Source organism: Papilio machaon, chromosome 22 (genome assembly GCF_912999745.1).
Source record: "Papilio machaon chromosome 22, ilPapMach1.1, whole genome shotgun sequence".
Taxonomy (NCBI): domain Eukaryota; kingdom Metazoa; phylum Arthropoda; class Insecta; order Lepidoptera; family Papilionidae; genus Papilio; species Papilio machaon.
Genome location: NC_060007.1, coordinates 2,438,810 through 2,454,871, shown reverse-complemented (window position 1 = coordinate 2,454,871; position 16,062 = coordinate 2,438,810). Strand labels below are relative to the sequence as shown.

Genomic DNA, 16,062 nt, shown 5'->3' with positions numbered 1-16,062 from the left:
TCGGCATTGTTTATAGATTACTTAAGAGACAAGAAGAACCGGGTAACAAAAAGACCAAATATTTTTGCACTAGTGATGTCCCGTACTTCTTAACAAATCTTTGTATTGTACGCCGATCAACCCTTATACATCATTGGTTTTTGACATCAAAATCCAATGATGTATAAGGGTTGATGATTAATATCGTCATCCTTGTCATTATCTTTGACAAAACACAGATATGTTTTAAACGGTGATTTTGGTCTTAGAAACCAACGGTTGGTTCCTGCTATTTTTTTTTTAAATATTACAAGGTGGCATACGAGAAAGCGGCCACGTGAATTCGCTGAAATAGCGAAGCGACCGCTGCCCCTTAGACATGCACAATTGCAGATGCGTTACCCCTAATCGACGGAGGGGACGCACAGAAAGGGAATGGTTTCCCTTCCTATCCTAACTCCTAACTTATCGTAGGCTCCGAGACCCACTATAGGGAATTATAGTAAGATGATGATGGTGATACGTCGTTGGTTAAGCGACCTAAAATGGGTCTTAACATACGACACAAGAGATCTAAAATTAAATATTTAAAAAAAAATTATCGCATTTGTTATTTATTTTTAATTATTATAAAGGTATATTATGGTACGATATGTACAATAACATATTTTCCACTGCCATATCAATGTGTACAAAATCATCATGTTAAAACACTCATCCTTTAGGTACAAAAAAAACAGAAACAGTATGTTTTTGTTAATGTGTTATTGCAGTGGAAACACACGGTAATAATAAAATGTGCGTCATACATCGTTTTTTTTTGTGCGGTTGTATTAAAATAGAAGATTTTTCTGTTTCGAATTTTGTTAGTTTCTAGGAACTGTTCATCAAAATCTGAGAATCATCTAAATGACTAATTATATGACACACACTTTTTACATTTATTATGTTTATTTTATACTGTAGAGTTAATAAATTAAATATACCTAAACATTAAATATTAAATTGCATTGTTCCGTCACCGACTCTCTCGTTGAATTTGTCATCATTTTTGAATCAAACAGTTTCATTAACACTAGTACTGATCACAGAATAACTTGTTCGTCTTTTTGTCAGAAATTAGAAGGCAATACTTGGTAACTATTCATATGTACACCATCCCATAGCTAAATCACTGTTTACTAAAGCGTATTCTTTGGAAAACCCTGGGAAGACGTATGTAAGCGGTAAATAAAAGTTGACGGTTCACAAGTTGAACTTTAACAGCAGTAATTTCAACAGCAAAGTTTCGAAATTTCTAAACTAAATTATTCGTCATTATTCAGCATCGCTTGCACAACCTCCAATTCTCCACAGATTAAATCTTGTATTTTAGAACGAAGACGAAGTTTCCGATCTATTGGTATTTCTTTCATATAAGGTAAAAGGCTTTCGAAGAACAATAAATCGTCATTAGAACCTCTGGCTATATCATTTTCTAGGATTTTTAATTTTTTCCTTTCCAGTTCTATTAATGTATCACTTGTTGTTGCTAAAGCTTGCATCTTTCTTTTTCTTGTTGTTGGCGTGGTGTGAGATGTTTCAGAGGAAGATTGTCCTGGTGAGAGAGGTTCAGGGTTAGCGATGGTATCTAAGTTGGTGATGTATATTTCATCACCGTCGTATTCTTCCTGCTTGTTAGTCTTGTAACATGTCAGCGTATGTCTTAGGAACTGCATATCATCAAAGTATTGCCATGAACTGATCTGTTCCTCTCCTTCAGTGGTTTTGCTATCTAGTTTTTGACATTCCTTGACGTAATACGATCTTAGATTTTTCCATCTTGATTTTACTGATTTTACTGTAACAAAGGATTTATTTTAAATATCAATATTAAATTAAAGATTTGTGGTAAGTTACACGGCACATTTATAATGTGTTTTCATATAGATAACGCTTTGTATACTTTTTTCACGTTTGACCTACTGAAGTGGTTAAACGTAATACAACCTTTTTTGTATACACACTAACATACTTTTGAATAGCGTTGTCTTTTCTTTAAATCCGTGGGTTTCCACTGTCGGAAAATATGTACAAAAACTACCCAGCTTTAAAAAATCGTGATTATGTTTATTACAAAGTAGCACAACAAAGACTGCGTATTATATTATGCAGTACTTATAATATGTACCTACCTACTCAATGTCAACTAGGGCTGTCAATTTCTGTTAGTAACTTAACGTAGACCCGAACACTGGCAGTTATAAAAATACGAAATTCAGCGCCAAACACTACTGGGTAGTGTGTGACTCGAAGATATCCTTCACAGCTGTAGCCAGAAAATGCACTACACAAAGTCTCATTCATAGGTGGCAACCCTATCCAAGGTCACAACGGGTACCGATAAAACTTACGACTCTAAATAAATACGCACCGTCCTTGTTCACTTCATTGGCGACTTCTTGCCAGAGACACTTTAAAACATTCGAATTTCTATGAAGACCACTGGCTGGATTCCATATTGGTTCTCTTCGAGATACTGCTTCTATTAGAGTATTGTCCATTTTTCTGCCACGTTACGATACAAAGACGTCTGTACGGCTGGAGGCCGCCTGGCTACTATCGAGCGAGGGGCGAGGAGGAGGAGGGGTATGCCGCCATGTTGAATCATCGTGCCGCCAACCGAGGCACTCGCGCCGGGTAGAAACTTATCGATAACTTTACTCGATTTAATCGATATTTCAACATCATTATCAAGCCACAGATAACTGAAAGAAGTTGACAGCTAGTGATTTGACGCGTTTTTATTAATGGCAACTTTTTTTGCTAATTTAAAAAAAATATCTTAATCAGTTACTTTATATGATGAAATGAACTCACTAAAATGATGTATACCAAATCGATTGTACAATCAAATGTTGTGATCATACCCTTATTTTTCTCTTCCCTTTCTATCTCATTTTTTATGTAGATGTTTTACCAGTGGACCAATGACACTTCGAAAAGAGTTTCATCTTTTAAGAGAACTCATATAAGCAATAGCTCTTTTCGTTGTATGAATCGAAATGTTCCGTTTAGGACATATACTTAACCTTAATTATTTATACATACGTACTAATTAACAGCGTGCCCAAAGGGGATATTCTCGTCCTTTGATCAAATTATATTTCAACGGGTCGTACTTACCCTTTAAATTTTATGAAGTGTATGCTTCATATCATTTAATCTTGAAGCTTAACATCACCAAGTTTATAATTTTTTTTTTAAACAAGACAAAATATTACAAATATATTTAACCTCATTATAATTATTCGTTATCCAACCTCTCGACTTTTCATCCACTAATCTTTAACGAGGTAACAATGTTGCTGCTCCGTGCTTTCAATCTAAGTACACCCGAACAGCGGCGAAAAAACATCCAGTGGAATTTACCCCTCGGTTCTTAGGCGAAGGAAACAAAAACCACTATTGATTTTACATTTTCCAACCATTCTCCTAAGACTTAACATGAACCAACTTTAGAAACCATTATATTCTAACTACAAATCAATTTACTAGCTATGAGTTCAATCCCCTGCTGATAGTTCCTACTCCTTCGCCCACAGTTATTTTTGCATATCATTTCACATTAAACCCTTTCTAAACAGGCATGTGTCTTTTCTGTCCTAGATCATTAATTTTTCAGCAAACTGAATGGCACTTGGCCAGCGAATCAAATCGATTTAAGAGTCAATGCACTCTATGTTTATAAATATTTTCCAACTAATATCACGCAAAATTGTTCAGGCAGTTTTAAATGTTTATTAATTCACGAACGATATTTTTTTTCTGGGCTAAAATTATACCGAACTACTGAAAGTCAATGTCAATGCTCTTTACTCGTATTATTTGGGTATTTCTATGGCTATTTAAAAATTAACCTTTTAGGTTAGGAACACACATCAAAACGATATTTAAGTATATAAGGTTGGAGATAAGTGTAAAAGAACAATAATATATATGTTACTATATATAGAGATGCAAACGACACGTAAAATGTCTGCAGTCTGTAGATGCATGTATAAAGATAATAACTAGTGTATTTTATGTGTTTCCTGGAATATATAATATTAAATATACTCTATTGTAATTAACAACACAGGATACAATCCATTCGGAGTAACATGATAACCTCAATATGGGATACACTTAACTAGAAATACTTTTATGTAAACAAAATAACTTAAAAATCGTACAGAAACAGAGAAAAACAATTCTTATGTAAATACACGACTGATTTTAATGGCAATTAAAAAAAAATTGCAACACAGCAGCCGGACTTATTGTTTTGTTCTTAATTATTAACTCTTTGAGGGGTGAGTACGGATAGTAAAAAAGGAATCAATTAAGACTGTATTTATATTTATTTTGGTTAGCAACAGTTGACAATTGCTATGCATTTAAATTACTTTGTAAGGTAAACAAATGATTCATAAAGTGGCAGTCTTAAAATGGACGGATTCATCGCGTAATGACTCACATAAGACTAGGGCTGACACCTCTTCACGTTTGACTGTTAACACAAAATATTTGCTACTTTAAAGCATACACACATAAGTGTTTAACGTTTGTTTTTTTGGACAGAGTGCGTGATGAGAACCAAGTTATTGCATCTTGTTTTTTTTTTTTGACGTTCGCTAAAAGTCAAGATTGGGTATTTTTGTTGTTGGTTTATTGACAAATGGTCGTTGTTTAAAGGTGGCAGCCCTATATACCGATATGGTACAGTAGTGCACGTAGAGAAACCTCTACCGTCTGTTAATAACAAACGATTTTCGACTGTATGTATTGGTAATAGAATTAAAAGTAAATTGAATTAATTATCCTTTAACATTACGTTGTATGCGTCGGTGTATACTATGTGTTTGGAGACCGCAGTTAATTTTAGTATTTGTGGCTAACGAAATAAGGGCTATAAATGCTTGATGAGTTGTAATATTAAATGCTCGCGTAATATAGAAGCGTAGTTTGTTATTGTTATGGTAGACAATTAAAACAGTACCGATAATTCGAGTCGTTGTTACTTTGAGGTTGACTTGGCGATGACGTTGTTGTATTAATTTAAATGTATTTTTACGCAGAATAGGCGGTAAATCGAACATTTGCGGGGTGGATAAACATATTTACTTCAAAGTACTATTCCAAAAATGTGTGCATTTTTCCAATTTTTAGAATTTTATGGACTACCTACATACACATATTCTTTTGAATAACATATAATCTCGTAACTTTATAATATTCGAGCAAAAAGTTATTGTCTACTTTTCTACTCTATGCCAAAATAGATACATGCAAGACAAATAAAAACACTTAACCCAGTCGCATTGTCATAATTTTTATTTTACGACATATAATAAAGTACACATCTTGTTGTGGCAACATTGATCTAAGCCGGATAACCGTGTTTATCCGGCTTACATCAACGTGTAAAGTTTTGTACCGGATTTTATATATCGTAAAAATATTATTTGTTTTACACATTTTCTTTGATCTATTTTACTACGAAAATTGGGAAAGCAGACTTGTGATGATGGTGATGATAAAAAAGTCACTATGACGAAGACACAATGACACGGAAACCAACATACATACAAACATAATCCTCTTGTCAATTGGGCAGAAATATATTTTCGATTAATTTTTAATCCGTTACAATATTTTTTACTTCTCTTTCATTCTTTAATCATACACTTTAAATTGTTTATCGTAAGTCACTCAGATGGCGCTACTTACGTTCTCCTTTCGAGAATAACATCGGAGCCGAATAAGGAAGCGGAAGTCAAGGTGAGCCACTCATTGTGATTGCGATCACGCCGACCTGAGCCACTGGCTGGTTTGTTTACTCTGTGCGATCGATGCAGGGTTGCCAATTTCACAAACGTACACAGTTGGTACACAGCAATGAACATAGGGATGTGACGTTTAAAATTTTGCACATGGTAATATTGCCAGCGATTAGTGCTCCCGTAAACAATCAAATTTTGTGTCTAAACTTGAAATGTTAGACGAATAGCTTGATCAAACATACTAACTAAAGGGTTGCTAATTTGTTAATTTGTGAACGGAACATAGCAACATTCTATATTCAGTGCATTTGAAACATATCTTACTAATAAAATAAATGCGAAAGTTTAGATGGATAATTGGATGGATAATTGGATGGATGGATGTTTGTTTGAAGGTATATCCGGAACGGCTCAGAGGATCTTGTTAAAATTTGGCACATATGTAAAACATAATCAGGAAGAACATGTAGGCTACTTATTAAGTTTTTTTTAAATTCCGTGCAGACGGAGTCGCGGACAAAAGCTAGTCCGTTATAATTTTAACGTAACCTAAATATAATATTATATCTTCATAGAATAGACGATGCATTTTATCCCTAATGTCCCTCGTGGTGTTGCAGGCGTTCACTTCAAAGAGCCTGTCATATTTTGCGAGGATTTATTCACGTGGCTTATGTTTATTTAACGTTTTATTTTTAGAACATGTATAAATGATAACTTATATGTTTACATGAATAATTAAAATGATTTCAAAGGTTTAGTATAGAATTATTGTAAAAATATACAAAGAGAACATACGTGTCTATTTATCTCAGAGACAGAAAGAATATTTTACGCTTAAAATGTGAACAAAAAATGTTTGCAACTCTGAAATCCACAAAGATATGAAAGTGTTAAATTACTTGCCGAAGGAAAGGGGAATATTTATAGAATTAGAGCCAAACACTTTAATTTATATTTGTGTATACGAAAATGTTTTATTTATAAATGCTGCAAAGGGACAGATGGCAACTCCTGATGAATAAACATAAGGCGAGTGACGTCATAGAAACTGTTTGGATTGGCCAAAGCCGCCTCAAGTCCAGCGAACCTTACATTGTATAGTGTATGTCTACAATATACTATGAATTATGAATCTTGATACTTTTAAGCAGTCTATAAATTTTCAAAAGTTCCTTGTTCTTTCTTTAACTTGTCGTTCAATGTTTTCACTTTCATAATCACACTATAAGGGAAACAAATATCGAAATAAACACGTATTTAATACCTTACTATTTTTTTTTACAAATTATTTGTCATAATCAGTTGATAGAACATCTTTATTGAACAGGTAATAAAGGATCAAATCAGTTTGTTTGAAGTACGAATAAATACAAAACAATTGAACGCTATGGTAGTAGAAGCTAACATGAAGCCATAAAAATTAGGACAAGTAAAATATGCCATAATAAAATTTGACCGAACTGTTCCGCTCATTCATAACCGGTGAATTTTATTAAAACATGACCACATTTAGTAACATGTAGCCTACAAACCTACAATCCATATTTTTCATCAACATCTTGCTTAATTGAGACATGTTTCCATTGTCAACAGACTGGTAAATACGGCGAGGGTTTCGTGGGCTCGTCGCGAGGGGTCGCTGTGCACGTGCGTGCCGCAGGGCCGGAGGGGGAGAAGGACCACACCGGCTGCAAGTGGCCGCTGCTGTCAGCCGCCGCGCCCGGAGAGCCCCTGCCGACTGAACCTTGGGTTGCGGTCATTAAACGAGGGAATTGTAACTTCGAGATCAAGGTATGTCTGATAATAAAGAATGATAAGTGTATATGTCTTTGTTCAGATGTTTGGGTAATGGTAAATGGCTCATAATTAATTAGTGTCCATTGTATCTTGAATCTCTGCTTTATTGAACTACCTTCAATATATATTTAGCAACATCAACTGGTCATATCACAAACCTTTTTAAAAGCTATCTAGAATTTTAAAACACTGAGCAAGGGCTACTAGTTTTTCCACTTGTTTGTGCCATGGAATCCGAGTTGAAAGGTAGCTTGCGTCCATAAATAATTAAACCGAATTTGGATGGTAAAGTACTGGACATTAATTTAGCGATATCGATGATCAAAAAGTTTGTATACTGGCCGACCACTTTGTTCATTTCAAAGTCCTGGTTTTTATTCTATGGTGATATTCTTCTTTACTCTATGCTAAAATTGTAACCGCGGGTTTTCAGTACAGACATATCTAATATAATAATAAAATTCTCTTTGAAATAACACAGATAAAAATACGTTTTTGTACCAGTGGAAACTAATGGAAATATTATTGCGTTATCTACAAATATTATCAATTGACACCTAATACTTAGGTATTATCTCTCACGAGTTATTATGTATATCTATTTCTCGTTACATTGTCATAAAATAGTGTAATCTGTCTAGCCATGACTTCATATCTGACCCTATATTAAATGTATCAGGATTATCTGATATAGAGTTAGAGTGTAATAACCTAAAAAAGAGACCAAGTTGAGCTTAAAATAATTTCCACTGCCAAAATAAATGTAAAAACATACTGTTGTCTCATTTTTTTTGTACGAAGAAAAAAAAGGAAAACAATAAGTGTTACTTACGAATACTAAAAAAGACTTCTTAATTGAAATTTGATACTACTTGCTCTAAAATGTGATTATTATTTTAAAAGTAGAATAAATACATGGCCTATTTTTTTGGTAATCGTCCTGATGATTGATATGATTATGGCAATATTTGTTTGTAAAATATTACACGACACAGAAAAATAATAAAAAAAATGATAAGCGTTCACGTCTCTATACCTTGTCTAGACAAGCTAGTATTTATCATTGATTCTGTCTCTACTAGACTTATTAATTCCAATGTCCGATATAAAAGATTGATGTCCTGATAAAAAATTATGACATTGATCATGCATTGGTGTATTTAACTGGTGAATAAATGAAAGTAATGCTGGCTGGAAATAATAGAAAAAGAACTGTTAAAGTTGATAGCTGAAGAAGAAAAGTGCCTTTTGCTTACTATAGATGTTAGCATGATCAAAAGTGATAGTAACACTAAATATACCACAGATATACAAAAAAAAAAACACTTAAATTTTAAATATATAGAGTATAAGTACAAAGTTATCTGTGAATTATATAGTCAGAGCAGGACTTCCATCAAATTTTACTCAAAAAATTGAAATATTTTGAAAATATTGTTTATATAATATTAATAACAAAAAATTAAAACGAAAATACTTAATTGAAATCGCGAGATGACGTATAAAAACGTTGACAGATGACAGTCCACTCGTGGCACTAGCGCCATCTGTTTAAAGCTTTTCTCCTCATTCGAAGCGTTGTTATGAATTTGCATACGCCAGTATCGAAATTCAGATACAATATGACTTTATAATGATGTTACGGCAGTGAAATTCCACGTTAATATAAACTGTTGTTTTAGGTGAACAATGCGTGGCGCGCCAACGCCACCGCGGTCCTCATTTACAACGACCGTGATGCTCCCGATCTCGAGAAGATGAAGTTGTCCACGGATAATGGACGTAAGTTGAACCTTTCATTAAATTATAACATATAGTAATGTAACTTAGTAATGTAATACTTAAACTGCCCTGTGGTTTGACTTGCCATCTTTCATCGTAAGTTTTATCTGTTCTTTTTTACCTAACTGACCAGAGGGTAATGTTTTCCATGGATTTGTTTAGCTCAATTCAATGTAAATGTGACAATATAGCAAACCTATCTAAACGACTATACCTTTGTAAAGCTTTCATCACTGACTTATTAAAACCACACTTGTTTGTATCATTAATTAAACACTGAAACATGTCAAAATAAATGATATTGTTAGCCAGTGAAATGTGTAAATATAATTTTAGATTTCCAATATTTTTTTTTAAGGCACTAACATTAAAGTCGACTATAAGTTGCCAGTCCATTGTGTCCGAATAGTCGAATTGACTGAGCCGATCATGACGAGTGGGATATTATTTGATTATTTCCTTATCATCGTAAGGGCCGAAATAGTCGGGCTTATAGTTTTTTTTTAATTATCATACTACTTGTTAATATAATAAACATGTCACGTAATTCGTCATTGTTTCAAATTCAGATCCGTTTTTGTGTCATAAAATCATATGCCGTATTATTTATTTCTCATTGTATCACGACCTTCACATAGATCTTTTTATGAGTTTCAAGTTGTAAATCTTTCTATGTTGATATTTTCGAAATATAATTACCCGTCTTTACAATACATATTTACTATGTTTTTACACGCTTTATCCTAACCTATGTATTCATTATTTTAGCCATCCATCACTCATACTATCGATAGATTTAAATAAAAATAATTTAAATACCGAGGTTTTAGGTCTCACGATACTTTTATGTTTTCACTAGTGAGGTGTGCACTTTATTACCCATTTCCGAGATCACTTAAAAATTCTAACCGTTTTAAATTTTAACTTATTTATGTTTTTCGTTACTTCAGACGTGTTGAATTTTATCTTTAGTCCGTAACAAAGTATTTATCTATATGATAAATCTATGTTGCGACACTCATTAATTTGATAACCTCTTACAGTTTTAAGCACAGATTGATAGATTGTTCTTTTTAATTGATTATTAAATTGTCACGTTTTAACACTTTTATGATTTGAACACGTGTTTTATGACAAAACATATCAACTATAGCGTCTTCAGATAATAAGGAGCTCATGAGCCTACCCAATTTAAGGGTGACTAAGTTAACCACGTTAGCCCAGTTGTTTGCTTGACTTCACTCATTTTTTAGAATTTCTTCGAAAACATGTTCTGGTTGGCTTTCCTTCGCCGTAAATACGTCAGATAAATGTATATATTATAGAATAAGAAAATGGAAAACAAATCCTGGACGTATATAGATGTCCGTCCAGTCCTTAACAGTTATTAAGCCCTCGACCGGACCGGACAGAAATCTTTCGCGTTCATCATCTTCATGTTCATTATAACAAGAAAATGTATATTTTGTAGGTCGGGAATGAAAACTATTAATAACAATTATCGTTATTAACCGTAAGGTAAAATTATGCCAATTAATATAACTGCTACAAATAATAGCTCTTCGAATTTCCTATGTTATTAAGTCCACTTTCAATATTATAATATATATATATATATATATATATATATATATATATATATATATATATATATATATATATATATATATATATATATATCTAAGCGTTGTTATCTTTAAAGTTTATAACTATTATTATAAAAAATTTAAAACGTCGTCATCTACAAGATGGCGTTGATTTTAAAGGTAAGAAAAACAAATTATTTGCAAATTCAAAGATTGTGTGTGAAGTCAACAAATCTGCAATGGGCTAGCGTGATTGACTATGGCCTGGTCACCCCTAACTTGGGTAGGCTCCGAGCGCTTCGGTGATTATAATCAGCCGACGACACATAGTTCAATTTGAAGACAGTAGAAAACGAGTGAACTTCGTGAAAAAAGTAAAAATATAAAAGTTATTATCTTATGACAATCTTATCATACTTCTTACTATGTTCTTACTAATATTATAAATGCGAATCTTTGGATGGATGTTTGTTTGAATGTATCTCCAAAACGGCTTAACGGGTCTGGATGAGATTTGGCATGGATATAAAGTCTGGAAGATCACATAGGCTACTAGTTAAGTTTTGTTTTTAATTCCGTGCGCACAGAGTCGCGGGCGACAGCTGGTATATTATATATTTAAAATTAATAATTAATATTGCATATGTTATTATTAAATGGTTCTTATCGTATTGTATTTTGTATTTACGTCATCATTTTTTTTCTACGCGTATTAAAATAGCATTGTTCATGCCTACTTCTTTGTTCATTTACCTTTGTCATGTTAGTAGGTTTCCACTGCGGAAACATTCGCATAAAAACATATTGCATCTCTATCTTTCTATCAGAAATAACTGAGATAAGAATACATATTTTGTTTGTATGTTTGAGCAGTGAAAACACAGCTTAATGTGGCGAGGTCGACTGGTCCGCCGACGGTCCCTTGCATTTGTCTTGTGTTTTATGGTTTTACTTTCGTAGTATTTACTTATTTCAATACATCTCTTTGTTAATCTATACAGCGTCTTACTATCGTACTCTGAGTTAGTAATGAGTCGCTAAGGTATCTCTTAGGGATTACTTATACCTAGCGTTTTTGTATATTTTTTTTAAAACAGGAATTTAATGTAGGTCTCTGTATTGGTTACTTTGATAGAAAATATCATAAATTCAGAATTTTGTTTTTAAAAATAAATCATTTGCTGCAGAATATACCTGCATACCTTCTCTATATGGAAATGACGTCTATGAAACGTCAAAGCTCATAAGTAATCGATATTCATATGACAAGGGCGCCCCCTGCCGAGATACCCAACGACTCATCAATATCAATTTCTTTCGCCTCTATTTTAATTATCACCCACAGTTTGCGTCAATATTTTCCGTATGTCAGAAAGAAAGTTAAGGAAGTAAATCTATATAAAAGGAAGTCGTGTTATTTACACTATTTATAACTCAAGAACGGCTGAATCGATTTGACTGAAAATTGGTGGGCAGGTAGCTTAGAACCAGGAAACGGACATAGGATAATTTTTACCCCGTTTTCTGTTATTGATTCCGCGCGGACGGAGTCGCGGGTAAAAGCTAGTTATCCAGCTATGTTATCCTAACAGTTTCTTTATTGATAAGGAATAATATGTAATCGTGTCACTGGAAAAAGATATTATTGTAGTATGTTTTAATATATTTGCAAATGACATATCATTTCTTTAACTTCCGCACAAATAAATTTGTATAAGGCAAATGATAATTTAATTTCAACCAACAAAATCGTTTATGATTTAGTCACCATTTCAAGGAAAAACTCTTACGAAGGACAGAAATGATGAAATATTATGAAATTTCACCATAAATCATTCTGATTGCTACCGTAAACATTTCTATAGTTACATTCTCATCGCATTCCAAATTTAAATGCTATGGAACGTCGTGCACGTCTAATTAGTTTTTTTTTTTATAAAAAATGCAAAGGTTTTACGAGCAATTGGTTAACTATAATATGAAAAGCATTTGTTTTTTTTTTTGCAAATGATTTTATTGATAGTATGGCATAATGTTTTTGTAAATGTACACTATATCTTATTTCTAGTGGTCGCCTATTGCTCGAAATTCAGCCATAGTTCATAATTCAAGATCTTTTTTTTTTTTATTAAAAAAACTTTCTGTATTTCTTTACCTTATCAATTTTGACTGTCAAATTTCATGGTTATCCATTCGCGCAATTTCCTTAAAAAGAGGTGCAAAGTTTTCGCTACACCTGTTATAAAATGCATGAATTAATTCGATTGTTATGGATAAAAGGCGCTTTAGAATTAATTACCTTATTCTATCGTCATCGTTAAAAACAAGAGAACTGAGAAAACAATATGTTTTAAACGAAGATATTAGTCATTTTTCTATGGGACAAGATACCGGATTTTTTACTATATGACGCGGCAGTTAACCATATTTTTGTCAAACAAAAGAGCTATACAAGGTATTGTTGAGTAAGACACAAGTTATGTGACTTATCAGTAACAAGCGACATAATTAATTGTCTACACAAACGTGATGATATCGAAGTTGTACAATAACATCTGAGAATTATACACGTCATTATTGAAAATTTCTCTCGGGATTCACGATACCATTAGAACTGAAACCGATTTACTGAAAGTTGATCATATTTTTCGATTGCTATTATCTTACGATAAACTAAATGCGAAGAAATTCAAAGATATGCGTGAAGTCAACCAACCCGCACTAGGTCAGCGTGGTTGACTGGCCTAGCCAGTAACTTAGATTAGGCTCCGAGTTCCTCAGTGGGGTAAGCTGATTGTTAGAATTCATTTAAAGAAAATATATTGAAAACTGTAAATTAGATAAGCAAATATGGTTTTAGATTGGGTTTGTAAATCTGAATCTAAAGTTTGTATTCTTTGAATACTACGTTATTCAAAGAAATGTGTAGAGAATAGGTTGTTGATAACAATGGTGTCATAAGTATGTGTCGTTTAGTGCTAGGATTCCCCTGAGATATAAGGCTACCGTGTTTTTAATTGACATAGAAACAATAATAGACTTTTATGTATATTGTGATTAATTATTGCGGTGTTTTATGGTGAAGTCCCATATTCCTATTAGTCTATTTCTTATAATTACAAAGATTTAAATTGCTTCCCTTGAACATGAGTTGTGTGTTTTTTCTACTAATACTTGTTGATTTGTATGTCCATTATATTTTGACCTCCCTTGTCATTTGAATTCTCTCCAAAGTGTTTGTACAGTCAGTCGATTTAATTGATTGTATGTAATTACAAGCAGTTGCCCGCGGCTCCGTACAAGCGGTTTTAAAATATAATAAGTAGCCTATTATAGTTTGTATGGAAATGTGTTTAATGCCCACTCTATCAGTAAATTATTTGAATATCTCTGGTTGCAGGCAATATAAGCGCGGTGTTCACATACAAGTGGAAGGGCGAGGAGATCACCAGGTTGGCAGACAACGGCACACGCGTCATGGTGGCCATCATTAAAGGCAGACAGACCATCACTCGCATCACCGGTGTCAACAAGTCAGTAACAATACCCCTTTGTAAAGGAAAGTCTAACCGTTGGTTTCTGAGACCAAAATCTGTATAAACAATCGTCATCCCTGTAGGTGGTCTCGGAAGCCCACGGTAACTGGTTTAAAGTTGAATAACTTCCAGTAATATTGGACTTTGTTGTATTTGAAATAATGATGAAACCACATTTGTAGTATGAAATGATTAGGTGCAGTAAATATAAACGCGATGTATTCCTCTAAACCGCGAACACTTGGAATCTGTCCACGTTATTTAGAATCAAGGTTTTCCGTTTTAATTAATTCCTTGTTCGACTATTTTTATACTATAATTGAGCTTGGATTTTCTGTAGGAGTTTGATAACTTATTTTAACTTAATTTTTTTTAGGGTAATGAGATATGTAACTTTATATGCATAGATTTATCTACTCAGACCTATAGCTGTTTAGAGGATATGCGTAAGAAGGGATTGAATTCAGATATGACGATTGATAGAGATGTATGGAGGATTAGTACATACAGTGCTTCCCGTAGAGACAAGGGCAGGTTGACCTACGTTACTTATAATTTTGACGTCTAATCTAGAGGCAATTTTCGATATGTCATTTTGTTGTTCTAAATGACAATTGAGGCAATTGAACTCAAAACAAAGCTTCTGGAGGATGTTTTCTCGCTTGACATTTGTTACTTCTCTCATTGAGTATTAAACAATCCAATATAGTAAAATATGTTGGCTTAACTTGACCTAAGTCAATCAAGCTGACTTCAAGTCTTTTAAATTTAGCACTAATGTAAGTATTTTGTGGTATTGCAGGACGTCAGTGCTGTTCGTATCGATCTCCTTCATCGTGCTGATGGTGATCTCGCTCGCGTGGCTCGTCTTCTACTACATACAGCGCTTCCGATATATACACGCAAAGGACCGCCTCTCTGTATGTACAAACCTTGCATTTATACTGTGGGTTCTCACTGGCGAAACATTTGTTTAAAAACATATTGTCCCTTGTATTCTTTAAAATAAAGAGATATGTATTAATAGGCAGGGAAAATATAAGTTGCAAAGTTTTAAATTTGCTAGATTATTTCTAGACAGATCGAATTGCTGTCATGTAAACGGTTCTCTTTAGTTAAGTGACAAAAAATAATCACCATGATCTAAAAAAAATACCAAAGTTTTTAGGTTCAATAAAAGATTTATTTTATTTACAGAAACGCTTATGTTGTGCTGCGAAGAAGGCGCTTTCTAAGATTCCTACTAAAAGCCTTAAGACTGAAGATCGAGTAAGTGATAACACACAAATGTACTATTTACATGTATATATTATGTATATAATGTAACTTGTCTGTCTGTCTGTCGCAGGAAGTGCAAGGAGATGGTGAGTGCTGCGCCATTTGCATAGAGCCTTACAAAGTGTCGGAAACGTTAAGATCTCTTCCTTGTGGGTGAGTAAAATAAAACACGAATAAAAACAATTAAGATTATTTAAATTTAATTCAATTAAAGAGAATTTAAATTAAACCATGTTTACTATTTCTTTTACATTCGTTTCCACAGTGAAATAGTACAAAAACATTAACGTTATCTTT

The 16,062-nt window shown here is 33.3% G+C and overlaps 2 protein-coding genes across 2 annotated transcripts in view; one reads left to right on the top strand and one right to left on the bottom strand.

Annotated features, from left to right (window-relative positions):
• The window catches only part of LOC106712531 (protein goliath), a 57,615-nt gene that overhangs the window by 36,125 nt on the left and 5,428 nt on the right, over positions 1-16,062 (top strand). The window contains exons 3-8 of the mRNA XM_045683503.1: positions 7,380-7,577; positions 9,266-9,365; positions 14,352-14,484; positions 15,290-15,407; positions 15,685-15,756; positions 15,836-15,918. Coding sequence (XP_045539459.1) covers positions 7,380-7,577; positions 9,266-9,365; positions 14,352-14,484; positions 15,290-15,407; positions 15,685-15,756; positions 15,836-15,918 — 704 coding nt within the window. The remainder of the gene's footprint in view (positions 1-7,379; positions 7,578-9,265; positions 9,366-14,351; positions 14,485-15,289; positions 15,408-15,684; positions 15,757-15,835; positions 15,919-16,062) is intronic.
• LOC106712583 lies at positions 762-2,747 on the bottom strand. The gene is made up of 2 exons (XM_014505194.2): positions 2,393-2,747; positions 762-1,819 (listed from the first exon to the last, which is right to left on the bottom strand). The coding sequence occupies exons 1-2, from the start codon at positions 2,520-2,522 to the stop codon at positions 1,287-1,289; spliced, it is 663 nt and encodes a 220-aa protein (XP_014360680.2). The 5' UTR covers positions 2,523-2,747; the 3' UTR covers positions 762-1,286.

Excerpts from the sequence above, each read along its gene's own strand:
- LOC106712583 (XM_014505194.2), bottom strand. The coding sequence starts at position 2,522 with ATGGACAATACTCTAATAGAAGCAGTATCTCGAAGAGAACCAATATGG. Across the intron at positions 1,820-2,392 it reads CAATGAAGTGAACAAGGACG|TAAAATCAGTAAAATCAAGA; the intron begins GTGCGTATTTAT and ends CCTTTGTTACAG.